At 46.3% G+C, this 17,844-nt stretch overlaps 1 protein-coding gene across 5 annotated transcripts in view; it reads left to right on the top strand.

The window, feature by feature from the left end:
- The window catches only part of CYLD (CYLD lysine 63 deubiquitinase), a 48,424-nt gene that overhangs the window by 14,197 nt on the left and 16,383 nt on the right, over positions 1 to 17,844 (top strand). For 3 of the 5 annotated variants that reach the window (XM_044270199.1, XM_044270201.1, XM_044270200.1), the window contains exons 6-11: positions 2,881 to 3,000; positions 7,644 to 7,703; positions 10,255 to 10,637; positions 15,237 to 15,402; positions 16,792 to 16,933; positions 17,022 to 17,144. In XM_044270199.1, the coding sequence (XP_044126134.1) occupies positions 2,881 to 3,000; positions 7,644 to 7,703; positions 10,255 to 10,637; positions 15,237 to 15,402; positions 16,792 to 16,933; positions 17,022 to 17,144 (994 nt within the window). The remainder of the gene's footprint in view (positions 1 to 2,880; positions 3,001 to 7,643; positions 7,704 to 10,254; positions 10,638 to 15,236; positions 15,403 to 16,791; positions 16,934 to 17,021; positions 17,145 to 17,844) is intronic. The other 2 variants (XM_044270202.1, XM_044270203.1) reach the window with 2 other exon arrangements.

Genomic DNA, 17,844 nt, shown 5'->3' with positions numbered 1-17,844 from the left:
GATCCTACGTGTGTGCATGGTCAGGATTATTCCCGGATCCTACGTGTGTGCATGGTCAGGATTATTCCCGGATCCTACGTGTGTGCATGGTCAGGCTTATTCCCGGATCCTACACGTGTGCATGGTCAGGCTTATTCCCGGATCCTACACGTGTGCATGGTCAGGCTTATTCCCGGATCCTACACGTGTGCATGGTCAGGCTTATTCCCGGATCCTACATGTGTGCATGGTCAGGCTTATTCCCGGATCCTACACGTGTGCATGGTCAGGATTATTCCCGGATCCTACACGTGTGCATGGTCAGGATTATTCCCGGATCCTACACGTGTGCATGGTCGGGATTATTCCCGGATCCTACACGTGTGCATGGTCGGGATTATTCCCGGATCCTACACGTGTGCATGGTCGGGATTATTCCCGGATCCTACACGTGTGCATGGTCGGGATTATTCCCGGATCCTACACGTGTGCATGGTCGGGATTATTCCCGGATCCTACATGTGTGCATGGTCGGGATTATTCCCGGATCCTACATGTGTGCATGGTCGGGATTATTCCCGGATCCTACATGTGTGCATGGTCGGGATTATTCCCGGATCCTACATGTGTGCATGGTCGGGATTATTCCCGGATCCTACATGTGTGCATGGTCGGGATTATTCCCGGATCCTACATGTGTGCATGGTCGGGATTATTCCCGGATCCTACACGTGTGCATCGTTAAGGTTAATTTGCAGATCAGTCTGTTACGCCGCTAAGTTAAATAAAGAAAAAGTGCAAAACCAGGAGAAGTATTTGTGGAGTTAAAGGGGTTCTCCCGGAATAAAGACCTTTTTATCTAATGCCTGCAGCCTGTTCCCCGAAGATCTATACTTACCTGCTCCTCTCCAGTCCTCATAGTCCAGTCCCCGGACTGTTTACATCCGGCGGTGCATGGGCATGGTCACAGGCTCCAGGGGTGACGTGGTCACAAGAACCACATCACTATAGTATTCCAAAATTGTCATTTTATAGATTTCTGGAATTTCCAGATGTTAGTGGACGAATTTTCTGATTTCACTTATTGGGGTCTACGGTAAACCGGTGATAAATATTGGATCGGTAGGGGTCCAATCACTGGGCTCCCACCACTCTGTAGGACCGGTACCACTACAGCTCCGATGCGCTCCCTTGCCCTACGCTAGATCGCGCAGGGCACGGGCTCTTTGTTTACAATAACACAAAGCCCCTTTAATTCGTTGTTATTCCCAGTGCAGTTGTGTGACCTGTGATCACGTATAGATCGGAAACCGGTGTATTCTTAGGAGTTGTATCTAAAGAATTGAATAATCCACAGATAATCCCCAGAGATCTAGTGTCACATCAGTCTATCCTTAGAGGGTTTGTCCAACATTTTGATATTGATGGCCGATAGATCATCAGTATCTGATTTAATGGGGGTCTGACTCCCGAAACCCCAGCTGTTTGAAGAGGCTGCGGTGGTCTGGTGAGTGCCGCCCCCTCCTCACAGCTCATCAAGCACAGTGCCACACATTCTAGAGTGGCTGTGCTTGGTATTGCAGCCCAGGCCCATTCACTTGAGTCGTACGTTCATGTGACTGGTGAACGTGATGTCACTGGCCTACAAGGAGGCCGCAGCACTCACTGGAGTACTGCAGCCTCTTCAAACAGCTGAACTACAGTGGTCCTGGGAGTTGGACCCCCACATCAGTTGAATTTCTTGAGTGCTGTGATTCTGTGTATAAATAGATAGAGGGGGTTATGTACTAATGTTCTACGCCACTTTTTTTCCCCCCAATACTCTTGTTCCGCTGCCCGACTTGTTTACCAACATGCGCCAGAAAACTGCTGCACATTACACCAGAAATCGACTCCTCTTCTCTCGCAGGGGGCAGCAGAAGATGCGACTAATTTATTAAGAGGCGCGTGTCTCTTTAATAAATTGGTTGGATTTTTTTTCTTACTAATACATGAAAAAGACCGTTCTTTAGTAAATGACCCCCAATGCGTCTATATCCATCCTTTTATACATTACAGTGGCAGATTATAAGATTTGCTATTACTAAGGCTACTTTCACACTAGCGTTTTTGCTAGATCCGGCAGGGTTCAGCAAAAACGCTTCCGTTACTGATGATACAACCATTTGCATCCGTTATGAACGGATTCGGCTGTATTATCTTTGACATGGGCAAGACTGATCCGTCATGAACTCCATTTAAAGTCAATGGAGGACGGATCCGTTTTCTATGGTGTCAGAGAAAACAGATCCGTCCCCTTTGAATAGCATTGTGGGTCATGACGTCTTGCTCCGCATCCCAGGACAGAAAGCAAACCGCGGCATGAGAACGGAAAGGAATGCATTTTGGAGGATTCTGTTCTGTTCAGTTACGTTTTGTCTCCATTCACTGAGTTTTTTTCCGGTATTAAGACCCTATGACGGATCTCAATACCGGAAAATGTTAACGCTAGTGTGAAAGTAGCCTTAGGGCTCATGCACACGAACGTATATTCTTTCCGTGTCCATTCAGTTTTTTTTTTTTTTTGGAACCCTATACGGAACTATTAATTTCAATGGGTCCGCAAAAAACCCCCAGAAGTTACTCTGTGTGCTTTCCGTTTCTGTATGTCCGGAACGCACACGGCCGTCATACGTTTTTTGCGGACAGCAATATACGTATGGTCGTGTGCATGAGGCCTTAGTAGTATGCATTAGAAAAATCTTGTTTGGGCCTGTAAGTATTTGCTCAGCAACTTTCATGTGAGCCTCCCCCTACATGTCGGGATTACATCGTAAAGGCTAATGATTGGAAATGAATCAAAATCCCCAAAAAGCAAGTAGAAAAAATTGTACATTTTAAATGGTCCGTTCTTTCTCGCAGCAGGATCTACCTCTGAATCCGGGAGCAGGAACCGGTCGGAATTTTTTTACACTTTAAATGGCAGCTCTGTTGATTCCCAGCACCAGTCGAAAAGTAAGAACAGCTGGTACATGGATGAAGGTACGTTTTTTTACTCTGTGTACATTACAGTACGGTACAAAATGGCTGCCATTGAGCGTTGTGTGTTATGGACCAGGGGGGGGTGTCGTTGCATTGGAGTCATAGTTCCCATCAGCAGCCATGATAAGTGAAGAGTAATACAAGGAAGCGCCTCCAGTAAGATTTGCAGGTAGATTTGGGCACCTTCTCTGCCGTGGAGAGACACTGGTGCTTGGCACCGCTGTCACATTGCCTCCCTGTAAGAAGAGACACGTATGGCAGGGCAGTAGCCGGTTCTAGATACTCATAGCGGTGAAGGAGCCGTCATCATACAGTCAATGAACAGCATTGGTTTTTCACCAGAGCTTGGACATGTTGTTTGTCTCCTGCCCTATTTAATCCTTTCAGCTCGGGGCGATTTGCCGTTTTCATTTTTCACTCCCTTCCTTCCCGAAGCCATAACATTTTTATTTTTCCGTTCACATAGCCATATGAGGGCTTGTTTATTTTGCAGAAGAAGTTGCACTTTCTATTGGCACCATTTAATATTACGTACAATGTAGTGGGAAGCTTGAAAAAAATTCCCAATGGGGAAGAATTGGGGGGAAAAATGCAATTCCGTCTTGGCTTTCTGGGTTTCGTTTTTATGGTGTACCCTTTGTGGTAAAACTGACCTGTTACCTTTATTCTCTGGGTCAGTATGATTACGGTGATACCACATTTATATAGTTTTATATAGTTTTTTTGTTAAAAAAAAACAAAAAAAAAAACTTTGAAAATACGAATTTTTGTATTCTGCATCGCCATAGTATGACCCCCATAACTTTTTTTTTTTTTATAGATATAGGAGCTGTTTGAGGGCTTATATTTAGCGAGGTGATCTGTAGTTCTTCTTATTAATACCATTTTGAAGTGTGTAGGACTTTTTATTATTTTTTTGGGAGGTGAAGTGACAAAAATCGGCCATTTTGATTTTTTTTTTTTATAGTATGCGTGTTTTGGAATGCGTCGGTGCAAACGATCTTTATTTTCTTTTATTTTCTTATTTAACTGATTTGAATTTTTAGATTTTTTTTTTTTTTATATTAAATTTTTTTCTTACATTTTTTTTACACATATTTTGAGACGCCTGGGGCTTTTACAAGCGATTGTTAGATTGCTTGTCTCATAGACTCTGATGAATTACCATTGCAGCCTATAGGAGTTGCACTGTGTTCCTATGGAGCCCTGCCACCTGCAGTCCTCCATAGGAACTGCTGTGGTAGCCTTGGATCCTTCAGATGCACTGAGGCTACCACAGAAACGGATGGCTCCCCTGATTCCCTAGTGGGGAAGCTCTTTGGGCCATGGGAGTGCAGCATTCCCTGAGAAATTAGCCTCAGATGCCAGGATCACAATTGACCACAGTATCTGAGGTTTTATATGTCTATGATCGGCGTTATCGGCGATCATAGACATTAACCCCCGGTCTTTGCTGTGTGAAACAGCAGAAACCCTGTGGCTATCACACCCACTCTGCTCCAGTGCAGAGGCCATCTTTGAAGACCTGACCAGTGGCGTACATGTACAGCGCTGGTTTGGACGAGGTTAAAGGGGTTGTCCAGACCCTAATAATGATGACCTATCCTCAGGATAGATAATCAATATCTGATCGGCGGGGGTCTGGCACCCCCGCCGATTAGTGGTTTGAAGAGGAGGCAGCGCTCCATGTGAGCACCGCTTCCTCCTCATTACACCGCACTTCGTCTCAGAGTAATACAGGCATCCGCTACATTCAAGTGAATGGAGCGGGTGCAGTTACACTACGCCGCCGCTCCATTGGAGATGACTAGGATGCCTCCTCTCTCACAGCTGATTGGTTGTGCCCCTGTCGATCAGATATTGATGACCCATCCTGAGGATAGGTCATCAATACTATGGGCTGGACAACCCCTTTAAGCAGGATGTCTGAAATCGTTTATCTACTCTACTGTCCTTTGTAAAAGGTGTATATGTCCCGGAAATGCTGTTTATTATCTGTTTTTGAGCTGCGTGAACTTTGTTGTATTCTGCATCCGATCAATTCACTTCAAAGAGGCAGTCAGAACCCACAGGATTAATCTCTGGACTCTGACCTGCCTTCCATTATATCCTGGTAGACTGCGCTATTCTGTCCGCCAATAAAGCTGGGAATGAATGGAAAGCAGAGTCCAGAGACTAGTCCTTTGAAAATACAAAGATCAGTTGCACTGCCACGTCCCATGGTAATTAATTGCAGTCTATGGGACAAGCTAACCAACGCTTGTTAAAGCCCCATAAGGGGTCTTAAAATACGTGTAAAAAAGGTAAGAAAAAATCAAAAAATGTAAATCACTAATAAATAAGAAAATATTAACATTTGCTTTGCCACTTTCCAAAACTCCCATACTATTTAAAAAAATAAAAATAAAATTCACAGCTTTTCGTCACTTCACCTCTCCAAAAATTTTTTTATAAAAAGTGAGCAAAAAGTTATACACACTCCAAAATGTTTGGGTATTCATACATATCCTCCTGATGGAAAGACCAGGGCTGAATTGCAGAGGGACCTTCACACACACTAAAATCAAGCCAATCAATAAAAATCATGCAGTCGGTATTTTCGTAGCATTTTTGTCCATATTGCCTGTTTCGCCACCTAATGGCTTTCTTGCATGCCTAGCATTTTTTTAATTTTTTTAGAGGAAACTATGTGCCCTTCCTGTGTTGTCACCTCCTGTAGAGATGTATGGGAGAAAAAACATCGGTCACAAAAATGGCATGTCTATTAACCCCTCAAGGACTGGGCCCATTTGCGTTTTAGTTTTTTCATTTTTTTCCTTTCCACATTCCAAGCACCATAACTTTTTTTTAAATTTTCCGTTCACATGGCCATATGGGGGCTTATTTTGTTGCGGGACAAGTTATTTCTTTAATGACACCATTTAATTTATCATATCTTTTATTTGAACCGGGAAAAAATTATTTGTGGGTTGAAACTGAAAAAACCCCAAAAACAATTCATCTAAGGTTTTATGGGTTTTGATATTACGACGTTTACTATGTGCTAAAAATGACATGACGTACGAATATGGTAATATTTGTCACCATATTCAAATTTGTATATTTTTTATTTATTTTTTGCTTTGTTTTACTGCCTTAAAAAAAATAATCTTAATAAAATTTAAATAAAAAATTTCTTTGCATCGCCATTTTGTGACAGCCATAACCTTCTTATATTTCCGTCTACTGGGTTGTATGAAGATTTGTTTTCTTGTGGGGCGGACTATTGGTTTAATTATTACCATTTTGAGGTACGTTTGACTTTTTCATCACTTTCTATTCAGTATTTTTTAGGGGTCCCCTAAAGGGGATTTTTTTTATATTTATTTTAAAATTATTTTAATAGTTGGGGCCTTTTATTGTTTGTTTTATTTTTTTATGTAAAATTGGGAAAGAGGAGTAATATAAAAAAAAAAATATTTTATTATTTGTACTTTTTTTTTTTTACTTTTTACACAACAATTCTTAGTCCTCTTAGGGAACTGGATCATCTTCTGATCGCTTGTCCCATCAGATTCTGAGACCATGCCTGCTGAGCTGTGCCTCGCACATGGCTTTAGAGTCAGGTAACCATGTCAGGCCCTGAGAACCTTTAGAAGGCTCAGTACTGTGATGGTAACTAATCAGAGCAGGGGATCTGGTTAGAAGGCAGAGGGAGCCCCCTCCCTCGGCATCATTGCGGATCCTGTTTATTTTTGGTCGGTGCCTGCTGTATTATATAGCTGGCGCCCACCTTGTACGGAGTGAACCCAGCGTGTAAGCTCGCGCTATACATTCCCTTAAGCATAATGACGTACATATACGTCATTATGCGTTAAGGGGTTAAAAGGGTTTTCAGGGAGTTCAGTGTTGACGGCCTATCTCTAGGAAAAGTCATCAGTATCTGATCAGTGGTGGTCTGACTTCCGACACCACCGCCGATCAGCTGTTTGAAAAGGTTGTGGTGCTGCGATAATCGCTGCAGCCTCCTCTCAGCATACCAAGCACAGCGCCGTACATTGTATAGTGGCTGTTCGTGGTATTACAGTGCAGACCCATTCACTTGAATGAGACTGAACTGCAAATCGGCCATAAGACTGATGAACGTAACCTCACTGGTCAATGGAGTGCACACTGGAGAACCACAGCCTCTTAAAACACCTGATCAGTGAGGGTGCCTGGAGTTGGACCTCCACCGATCAGATATTGATGACCTGTCCTTAGGCCATCAGTATTAAGTCTGTGAAAACCCCTTAACATCTGTAGTAATTTGTCTACTTGTTTATCCTCTTTGAATTTTTTCCAACCGAGGGTCCACCAGCAATGAAAGCTGTTAGTCCTTGCTGGTGGATTCTTCCATGGCCGGCACTCGGCTGATCGTCCTCTCCTCCTTTCTACGTCCTGCAGTTGCTCAGGACTTGGAGCAGAGCATGCTGGGAGCATGCAGGATGAATTCAATATGGCAGTTAGGTTGGTCAGTTTGTAGCTGCTCTCCTTACGTGTGGTCAGTGTCTTACAGCTTTCTTTTCTCCCACTGTGTGTATTTCTTTAAAAATGCAGTTTATTTCACAAGCTGACAGCTTCCTCTAACATTGAACACGTGCTTGATGCTTTTGTCCCCACAGCCCGTGAGAGATCGTCACGAGGAGGAACTTCTGGTATCCAAGAGAGCAACCGCTGTGAAGGTAGATGTTTATATGACATGTTCTAGATAGTCTTCGTCTGATAGTCACATGCAGTATGGCGTCCACCTCGGGGCACATTACCTAGCACTCTTCATTTGCCATAGCATGTCATTTAGATGTCTACTAAGGTCTATTTTGGAGAGTGTAATTGCATTGCTTCCTCCCACGGCCTTCACATCCAGCTTCCTCTTGTGGCTCTAACCTCTACCTTGGTTCCTTTCCTAAGAAAAACAGATTTTCTTGAATTAGTGTGGTGTCCAATTTGGACGCCCACAACCTACATTGTATGTTCCCCCTAAAGGGGTATTCCCATCTTTAGACATTTATAGCATATCTGCAGTATATGCCATAAATGTCTGACAGATGTGGTCCCACCTCTAGAATGGGACCAGCATCTGTCTCCACAGCAGGGGACCCGTGTCCCTTTTGGGGAGGTGACAGTGAATGTATGAAGAGGTGACGCATATATCACAGACATTTATGGTATATCCTGTGCAGACTTTACATTTTCACACAAAATTGCTACAGTCCATGCTTTGAGCTGTACATATTCAGTGTGGGAGCCAGAACTAAAGAAGGCTACAACTCCGGCTCCCACACTGAAGATTGTAGTGAAAGAGACGTATTGCAGTACGTATTATCTCTTGCTATTTAGACCTATGCAGCTACCTTATGAATCCCCTAGGGACGGGCGGCCACCTTATGAATCCCCTAGGGACGGGCGGCCACCTTATGAATCCCCTAGGGACGGGCGGCCACCTTATGAATCCCCTAGGGACGGGCGGCCACCTTATGAATCCCCTAGGGACGGGCGGCCACCTTATGAATCCCCTAGGGACGGGCGGCCACCTTATGAATCCCCTAGGGACGGGCGGCCACCTTATGAATCCCCTAGGGACGGGCGGCCACCTTATGAATCCCCTAGGGACGGGCGGCCACCTTATGAATCCCCTAGGGACGGGCGGCCACCTTATGAATCCCCTAGGGACGGGCGGCCACCTTACGAATCCCCTAGGGACGGGCGGCCACCTTACGAACCCCCTAGGGACGGGCGGCCTCCTTACGAACCCCCTAGGGACGGGCGGCCTCCTTACGAACCCCCTAGGGACGGGCGGCCTCCTTACGAACCCCCTAGGGACGGGCGGCCTCCTTACGAACCCCCTTGGGACGGGCGGCCTCCTTACGAACCCCCTAGGGACGGGCGGCCTCCTTACGAACCCCCTTGGGACGGGCGGCCTCCTTACGAACCCCCTTGGGACGGGCGGCCTCCTTACGAACCCCCTTGGGACGGGCGGCCTCCTTACGAACCCCCTAGGGACGGGCGGCCTCCTTACGAACCCCCTAGGGACGGGCGGCCTCCTTACGAACCCCCTAGGGACGGGCGGCCTCCTTACGAACCCCCTAGGGACGGGCGGCCTCCTTACGAACCCCCTAGGGACGGGCGGCCTCCTTACGAACCCCCTAGGGACGGGCGGCCTCCTTACGAACCCCCTAGGGACTGTTTGAATGGGTCTGTTCTACACTACTGGAAAATGAAAAAAGAATACCTGGAAAACTTAATGCAATTGAGCTGAGGTTGACAAAGTATAAACAGATAGAGGTGCTTGGTCATGGTTTGCTGGATATCGTCCTGTGGTGCCTCATTCCAAGCTCTTACAACTTGGACCTGTACTTCCGCTGTGGTGGTTGTTGGCTGCTTTGCAGAGATTTAGAAATATAGCTGGCAAGGGAAACTACTGGAACCCTGACAAGCATGTTGTGTAGTCTGGACATTATCTTTTTGGGAGACTACATCAAAAAGGCAGAAAAACTGGTTCTACATTGTTCTGGACATACCGAAGGTTGCTCAGTGTTTCCTCTACTAATACCAGGGAGCAACGGCTATAGTAGCTAATGGCGCCCACACCATGACTTGTGCATCTCCGTACTGTGCATGATGGCAGTAGGCGCTCTTCAGCCCTCCTGCAAACTCTGATGTTTCCATCAGTGGCAAACAGTTGTGTTCAGTGATGAAAGCAGGTTCTGCCCTGGTACTAATGATGGCCGTATCAGAGTTCCCAGGAGGGCTGGAGAGCGCCTCCCAGAAGAATTGGCAGATCTCCTGGGCGCTTTAGAAGTCTACCGGAAAGCAGCTCTAATTGTGTGTGGCACCAGGATGGTGTTTCATCAGACTCGGCATCCAAACACAAATTGAGGGGGTGGCACCATGGTGTGAAAAGGGGTGTGGTCTATTATAAAAGGGCGTGGTCTGAGAAAAGGGTCACACCGTACTCTGCGATCTCCTGAAGACCACTTCATAAAAGTTGGCAAGTATCGCTCAAAGTGACCCCTTTTATCTCATCCACAATAATAGAATAACATATGCCTTTTTGAAATCTACTCCAGTAACGGACTGTCCCTCCATACCTGATGCACTTTTTGGCAGATGTTCGGGGGAATGCTTAGTTGGCACTGGCATGTTAAGTTGTGCCCAGTTGTCTTTTAGCAGGGCACCAATAAACATAGCAGACTTTACTCATATCTTTTTATATATTTTTTTTTATTATTCTAGTTGTTGAAGACTCAGCAAAATCTCTAACCGAGACCTCTCCATCTTCATTTGGGCACTGTTCTCCCCCTCTGCAGCCCACGGCGAGCAGCTGCTCCCCTGGAGAGAATAGATTCCATTCCCTCCCATTTAGCCTTTCCAAGATGTCCAGTACTAATGGCACGATGGGACACACTCCCCTCTCGCTGTCTGTGCAGTCAGTCATTGGAGAATTAAACTACGCATCCCTGCAGGACAGCCCACCCGGGCCACCACATCTGTCGAATATGCACGGCCTGGAGGTGGGCTCACTGGCAGAAGTTAAAGAGAACCCACCGTTCTATGGCGTGATCCGCTGGATTGGTCAGCCTCCAGGAGTCGGGGAAATGTTAGCCGGACTAGAGCTGGTAACGCAAAGCACATCTTTCAATCACAGAACTACATGGTTTGGTTTGGACTCTTTAGTATGACTATTGCCCATTTAAAGGGGTTGTGCCAAATTTAAAGAAGCACTCTGGGATTTTTTTTTTCTTTGCCTGTGTAGTGCAGGAGAGGATAAAGGCTTTTCTTGATGTCTAGTGTATACTAGTTTTTTTGTTTGATGTGGTAATTTGTGGACAGATATGGTTTTCTTACTGAATGCTACATGTCCCATCATGCCTACACTGTGTAAGGGCAACCGCCACGACAGATCAGTGACACAGAGCTGCTGTCCCCTCACACTGCAGGATCTCCATGCTTTCCTATGCGATGCAGCTTGAGACTATCTGCCCTGTCAGCTCTTACATTCAGGAGGCAGGGAGACTAGTGTGAAGCTACATCTCATAAAATTACACTGGAGAGTCAGTACACACAGATAGTGCAGGCAGGCAGTGTGAGTCAGGAGGTGTATATTAAAGCTAAGCACCTACTATATATCTGTACCTCCTGAACTTTTAGTTAGGGGAGACATTAGATCAACAGAATACAGAGATATACAGAGGAAAATGGAGGGAGGGGAGGGTCCTGAGAGCTGCCAGGAGGGGATTTTATAGGTGATGATGTCATTCTGTAGTTCACAAGAAGTCAGCCACAGGGGAGAGAATGAGTTCCTGTTTCCACATTAGAGCAAGCTCTGGGCTGGTGGACAGAGTTGAGATCATCCAAAATATAAAAGGTTCAAAATGTATGGTTGCAACTGAGGGTGTAACACATTACACTGCTAGAATACTGGTAGTGAGTTAGCAATAGATCTAAAAAGTAAAAAAAATAAAAATAAAACTGGAGTGCTTCTTTAAAAATTATCCACTGGATAGGAGATGGCTACCATATCTCATCATTTCCCCATCGGAGTGGAGCAGCAGCAGGTGAAGCATGTGGGGCGGCTGGAGATAGGCAGGTAGCGGTCCCATAACCAGTGAATGAAAGATGCTCCAGAATTTCATGGTAAATGAACCCATTTAGGCCCCTTTTACATGAGTGGTTTCCACGCATCTGACTCGCAGCGTGAGTATGCTGCAGCCCCCGTCCTGACCTCTCAGCACTGACTGGGTCGCATAGCATCATTATGGTTTATGATGCTATGTAACCCTTACAGTTCTGGAATGTATTGGATAACACTGACATAATGCTGTCAGTGTTATCCAATACATTCCAGAACTCTAAGGGTTATTACATAGCATCATAAATCAATATAATGTTATGCGACCCCGTTGGTCCTGGGAGGTCAGGACGGGAGCTGCCGCATACTCGCACTGCGAGGCAGATGCATGGGACGGATGTGTAGGAGAGGCGTCGGGTCTTCTTTAGAAGGGTGGTGTCATTACAAAGACTTATCCCCTATGCACAGGAAAGGAGAGAAGTATCCGATCAGCTGAGGTCTCACCTCTGGGACCCCGCCAATCATCAGAATGGGGGCCCTATGTTCTCCTATTTGAGTGAAATGCTGGTCACTTGTGCGTGTTGCTGCCAGAGATAGCTGAGCGCTTGTACTTACTCGTCTCCACTAGTTCCACCGAGTTGAATGGAACAGCAGTGACTATGTGTGACTGCTGCTGCATCCAAACAAGGAAACACAACACCCCGCCATTCTTGTGATCGGCGGGGGCCTCAGTGGTTGAAACCCCACCAGTCTGACACTTATCTCCTATCCCGTCGATGGGGTAAAGGGGTTGTCCCATGAACAATATTCTATATTTTACAAACCAACACCTGATTCGGAATACATTTGTAATCAAAAAGTTAGTATAGACACTGAGCTAGTCAATAAAATCTATCTGTATAGCGCCAACTGCTGTTTGTTCTTTCCCTCCTTTCTCTGTCCACCTCACTGAGGTGGACCCACATGCTCCACGTCCTTCCACTGCCACCAGGCATATCTTTTGTTAGAAGCTGTGACAGTTACAAGAAGGGAGCTGCAGAAGAAAATGGATACACCCCCTGAGCTGCAGCTAAAAGGACACGCCCCTGAGCTGCAGCTAAAAGGACACGCCCCTGAGCTGCCAGTTTGAAATCTAGCAGAGCAGTTGGATCAATGAATGTGGAGATCTCCGGACCCTTGCAGGGCTGGTTTTAGCTTTGGTAGAAAGATATTGTCATGTACTGTATGATGTCTGATTTTCATTTTGTACATTAGTCATGGGACAACCCCTTTAATTCTTTGTAATAGGATAATGGATTAGGGCACAGGATTACAGTGACCACTAGTGTTTTTCTGCAGTAAATAGTATTCATGACACTGCAGAATTTTCCAATTTCCTATGGTTTTCTCTAGTGCTATAATCATATAATGGGATCTGATACTCAAAGCTCCATAATTCAGCACTTCCTCTAATATGTTTTGTAAAGTATGTATATAATATGTGTGTATATGTATGGCAGCACGCCGGTGTATATATGGATGGCAGCACGCAGGTGTGTATATGGATGGCAGCACGCAGGTGTGTATATGGATGGCAGCACGCAGGTGTGTATATGGATGGCAGCACGCAGGTGTGTATATGGATGGCAGCACGCAGGTGTGTATATGGATGGCAGCACGCAGGTGTGTATATGGATGGCAGCACGCAGGTGTGTATATGGATGGCAGCACGCCGGTGTGTATATGGATGGCAGCACGCCGGTGTGTATATGGATGGCAGCACGCAGGTGTGTATATGGATGGCAGCACGCAGGTGTGTATATGGATGGCAGCACGCAGGTGTGTATATGGATGGCAGCACGCAGGTGTGTATATGGATGGCAGCACGCAGGTGTGTATATGGATGGCAGCACGCAGGTGTGTATATGGATGGCAGCACGCAGGTGTGTATATGGATGGCAGCACGCAGGTGTGTATATGGATGGCAGCACGCAGGTGTGTATATGGATGGCAGCACGCAGGTGTGTATATGGATGGCAGCACGCAGGTGTGTATATGGATGGCAGCACGCAGGTGTGTATATGGATGGCAGCACGCAGGTGTGTATATGGATGGCAGCACGCAGGTGTGTATATGGATGGCAGCACGCAGGTGTGTATATGGATGGCAGCACGCAGGTGTGTATATGGATGGCAGCACGCCGGTGTAATGAATAAAGTGAATCCTTTCATTTGTTCTTATACAGCGTTTCATCTACATTGCACTGGACCATTCCGTATTGTCCTGTGTGAACAAATAAAAGCATCCCCTTTATTCGGGTCTGGAGCGCTGCTCTCATTCATGTGTTTCTACATCCTTTCATACATGGGGCAATAAAGGGAGCCGTCACCAGAACGTTCACTGCTAAATTAGGCCCCGCATCTTACAGGGTTAGCTTAGCTGAATGTAATGAAATCTTCCTCTTAGCGATCCGTTGCTTCATTCTGGAGAAAAAGTACTTTGAATCCATATGCAAATGAGCAGTTAAGTGCACGAAGGACGGGCCTAAGCCGCTCGGTGCACCTTTGCTCCTCCTGCTTCCTCTTCCAGCCGCTACCGTCAGGACCAGGAGAGAAGACTCTGCAGGAACCTGGCCCTTTCAATCAAGAAGGAGAGGGTGTGGCTGGTAGAGGAAGCGGGAGGAGCAGGGTGCACGGGGTGGCTCGGGCCCGCCATTGCTGATCGCTAGTAAATGTTTAATACCTAAAACTACAGGTGAAACTTGGAAAATTAGCATATCGCGCAAAAGTCCATTTATGTCAGTAATGCAGCTTAAAGGGATTCTGTCATCAAGATTTTCAATATGGAGCTGTTCATATCATCCTCTCAATTATCTAATTAAAAATATACTAGTTTTACCCCCACCTGTCCCTTCATTTTGAAAAAAAATCGGTTTTATTAATATGCTAATTACCTTACTAGCGTGCCCAAGGGGCTGTCCCTCCGGCCGTTTGTGCCCAGCCGCGCCCCTTATCTCGTAGCCCAGCGCCGCCCCACTGCTAATTATGCACTCCTCTCATCGCCGATGGTGCGCCGTAATCTTGCGCATGCGCCCTAAATCCACTGGTCAGCGCCCGTGCGGTGTCCTGGCAGCAGCCTCAGCGAACGAAGCGCCCATGCACCGGCTGTCTGCGCACTTCGCCCGCGGGCACAAAGCTTCAATATTCTAGGCTCATAGTGTTGCACTCTAGTCAGCTAATTAATCCGTACCCCCTGAGCAAAGGGGACCTGAGATTGTGACTTCGGGGTCTTCATAAGCTGTAAGCCATAATCATCCAAATTATAACAAATAAAGGCTTGAAATATCTCGCTTTGCCTGTAATGAGTCTCATGTGTTAGTTTCACCTTTTAAGTTGCATTACTGAAATAAATGAACTTTGCACGATATTCTAATATTTCGAGTTTCGCCTGTACATATCTTCCAGAACCTTATAAATGTAGCTGTAGGCAGAGATGTGTGACGTAGCACCAGATGGCTGCGGGGTCTTCTTAAGTCCTCCAGTCCATTGGCCACGACCATGCTTCAAGGCCCATCGGGCAAGGAGAGGTCGTAATTCACATAAATACAGTTGTACTTTTTTAGAAATTGAATGTTTTTTATTTTTTTTTCCCCACGTGATCATTTCAGGAAGATGAGTGTGCGGGATGCACAGATGGCACTTTCAAGGGGACAAGATTTTTCACTTGTGCCCCCAAAAAAGCACTTTTCGTGAAGCTGAAGAGCTGCCGGCCAGACTCCAGGTTCGCGTCACTACAGCCAGTGTCCAACCAAATAGAACGCTGTAATTCTCTAGGTAATAAAAGACGATTTTATACAAAGTTATTCCGAGTAACAGGCGTGAGGGTTGATCTTTTAGTGCAACTGTGAGGGTTATTTAAAGGGTCACTTAAAGAGGTTTTTAGACACCTGGGACCCTCACGATCCTGAGAATGAAGAAGCCTCAGCGCTGATTTAGCCCCTTTAAATGTTTCCGTGCATGGCGGCGCTCCAAATCACCCTGCTGTGCAGGGAACTGCAGCACATCCGCATGGACTTGACTGGAACAGTGCTGACGCTTCCTGCCCATTGGGTGGCCAGGACTCCTCTGTGCAGTGATAAACGTCCAAGGGGACTCTTCAGTCTCACAGTACGGGGGTCCAAGACGCTGGACCCCTCCGATCACAGAGCGATGGCATATCCCGGTGATATGCCATCACTTTACAAGATGGGAATACCCCTATGAAGCAATAAAGAGTACATTTCCTTTCCAGTTTGATGCAGAACTATCTGCTGCGGTCCCATTCAGCTGAATGAGTCTTGCAGAACCTTATTCAGATGGATTTTCAGACGCAAAAACGTCTGCAGCGTTTGAATACGCCCTTAACGGTGATAGGTCATCAATATCGGATCAGTGGGGGTCTGTCTCTTGGGACGCCCGCTGATCAGCTGTTTGAAGAGGCTGTGGCGCTCCTTTGAGCATTGCAGCATACCAAGCACAGCGCCGTGCAACTTATAGTGGCTGTGCTTGGTATTGCAGCTCAGGCCCATTCACTTCAATGGGACTGAGCTGCGTTTAGGTCACGTGACCGATGAACGTGATGTCATTGGCTTAAGAAGAGGCCTCAGCGCTCACAGGAGCACCACGGCCTCTTCAAACAGCTGATCGGTGGGGGTGCCAAGAGTGGGGCCCCTTCTGATCAGATATTGGTGACTGAGGATAGGCTATCGGTATCAAAATCTCGACAACCCCTTTAAGGCCCTTTTACACGGGCCAAGGATTGGGCCAATTATCAAAGATGAGCTTTTACACAAACATAAATTCCAGATAATTGCCCCATGTAAAGACGCTGCTAATCTCCCGATGAACGACCACATTGTCGTTCATTGGGTGGTCACATCTTTTATGCAGGACGTAAAATAATCGTTTGCTTGCAGCAGATCGTCCCTTGTAAAAGGGGGTGAGCTACAGCAACCAATGACTCTGTATGGGAGTAGTGATCATTCGTTCCTCTACAGAGGAGATGATTGCGGCAGGTAAATGCAGCTCTCACCTCCTATCTCAATAAGACAGTTATGGACAATGTTAAGTTCGTCTACAATAATGTACGTTGTGCTCGTGATCCTGCCATTTATACACTTTGGGGGGTGGGGGGGGGAGGTATTTTTTGCATCGTAACCTTGTATTTTATTGTCCTATTTCAAGCCTTTGGAGGTTATTTGAGTGAAGTTGTGGAAGGGAACACTCCACCTAAAACGGAGAAAGAAGGCTTGGAAGTCATGATTGGGAAGAAGAAAGGTATCCAGGGGCACTACAACTCCTGCTATCTTGATTCTACGTTATTTTGGTGAGTATATATTCTGCACGTGTGGTATATAAAGGTGACTGTGCCCGATCAATGTCCAGAAAATTACCATTTCTTCCTTTCTGTTAAGCTTGTTTTCCTTCAGTTCTGTGCTGGATTCTGTACTGCTGAGGCCAAAAGAAAAAACGGATGTCGAATATTACAGCGAAACACAGGCGCTTCTTAGGACGGAGATCGTAAACCCATTGAGAATGTAAGTGATACCACGGCTGTACGTGTAATTACATATACAGATGTAGCAGAGCTGACGTGGGGCTGCACAGATTTTACGTCTTGATAACGCAGTGGGGCAGGTTTACTAATAGTGTCGTACTTTGCGTTGTCTAAGAATACGAATTCAAGTCTTAAAGGTGTTGTCTCATCTCGCTAGGATATGCCCCCATTGTCTTATAGGGGCGGGTCCCACCGCTGGGACCTGCACCTATATAGGGAACGGAGCACCGCAAAGTGGAGGCTGGAGGACTCTGGTCCGGCCACCACCAACCGTGCTCCCCATAGAAGTGAATGGGAGCGCACAGCGTATGATCAGCCACCATTCCCATTCACTTCTATGGAGAGCGGCTGCACATGCGCAGTGCGCCCTCCACCGCTTTCGGGGCTCCGTTTTCTATATAGGTGTGGATTCCAGTGGTGGGACCCGCACCTATCAGACAGTGGGGGCATATCCTAGCGATATGCCCCCATTGTCTGTGATGAGGCAACTCCTTTAATATTAATTTACTATTCCGCCACATGGCCCTTTAAATATTTGGAGTATTATAAATCCTGTGCCAAATTTAAGCTAGAATTACCAAAATTTTGGCCTGTGCGCCAAAAAATCTGTCTAGTCTAACTTTATGCCACCTATAGTTTAGCATAGTTTCACTCCAAAAATGCACCAAGTGCATGTGGGC

This window comes from Bufo gargarizans, chromosome 10 (genome assembly GCF_014858855.1).
Source record: "Bufo gargarizans isolate SCDJY-AF-19 chromosome 10, ASM1485885v1, whole genome shotgun sequence".
Lineage (NCBI taxonomy): Eukaryota > Metazoa > Chordata > Amphibia > Anura > Bufonidae > Bufo > Bufo gargarizans.
This window is presented reverse-complemented; position numbering and strand designations above follow the sequence as displayed.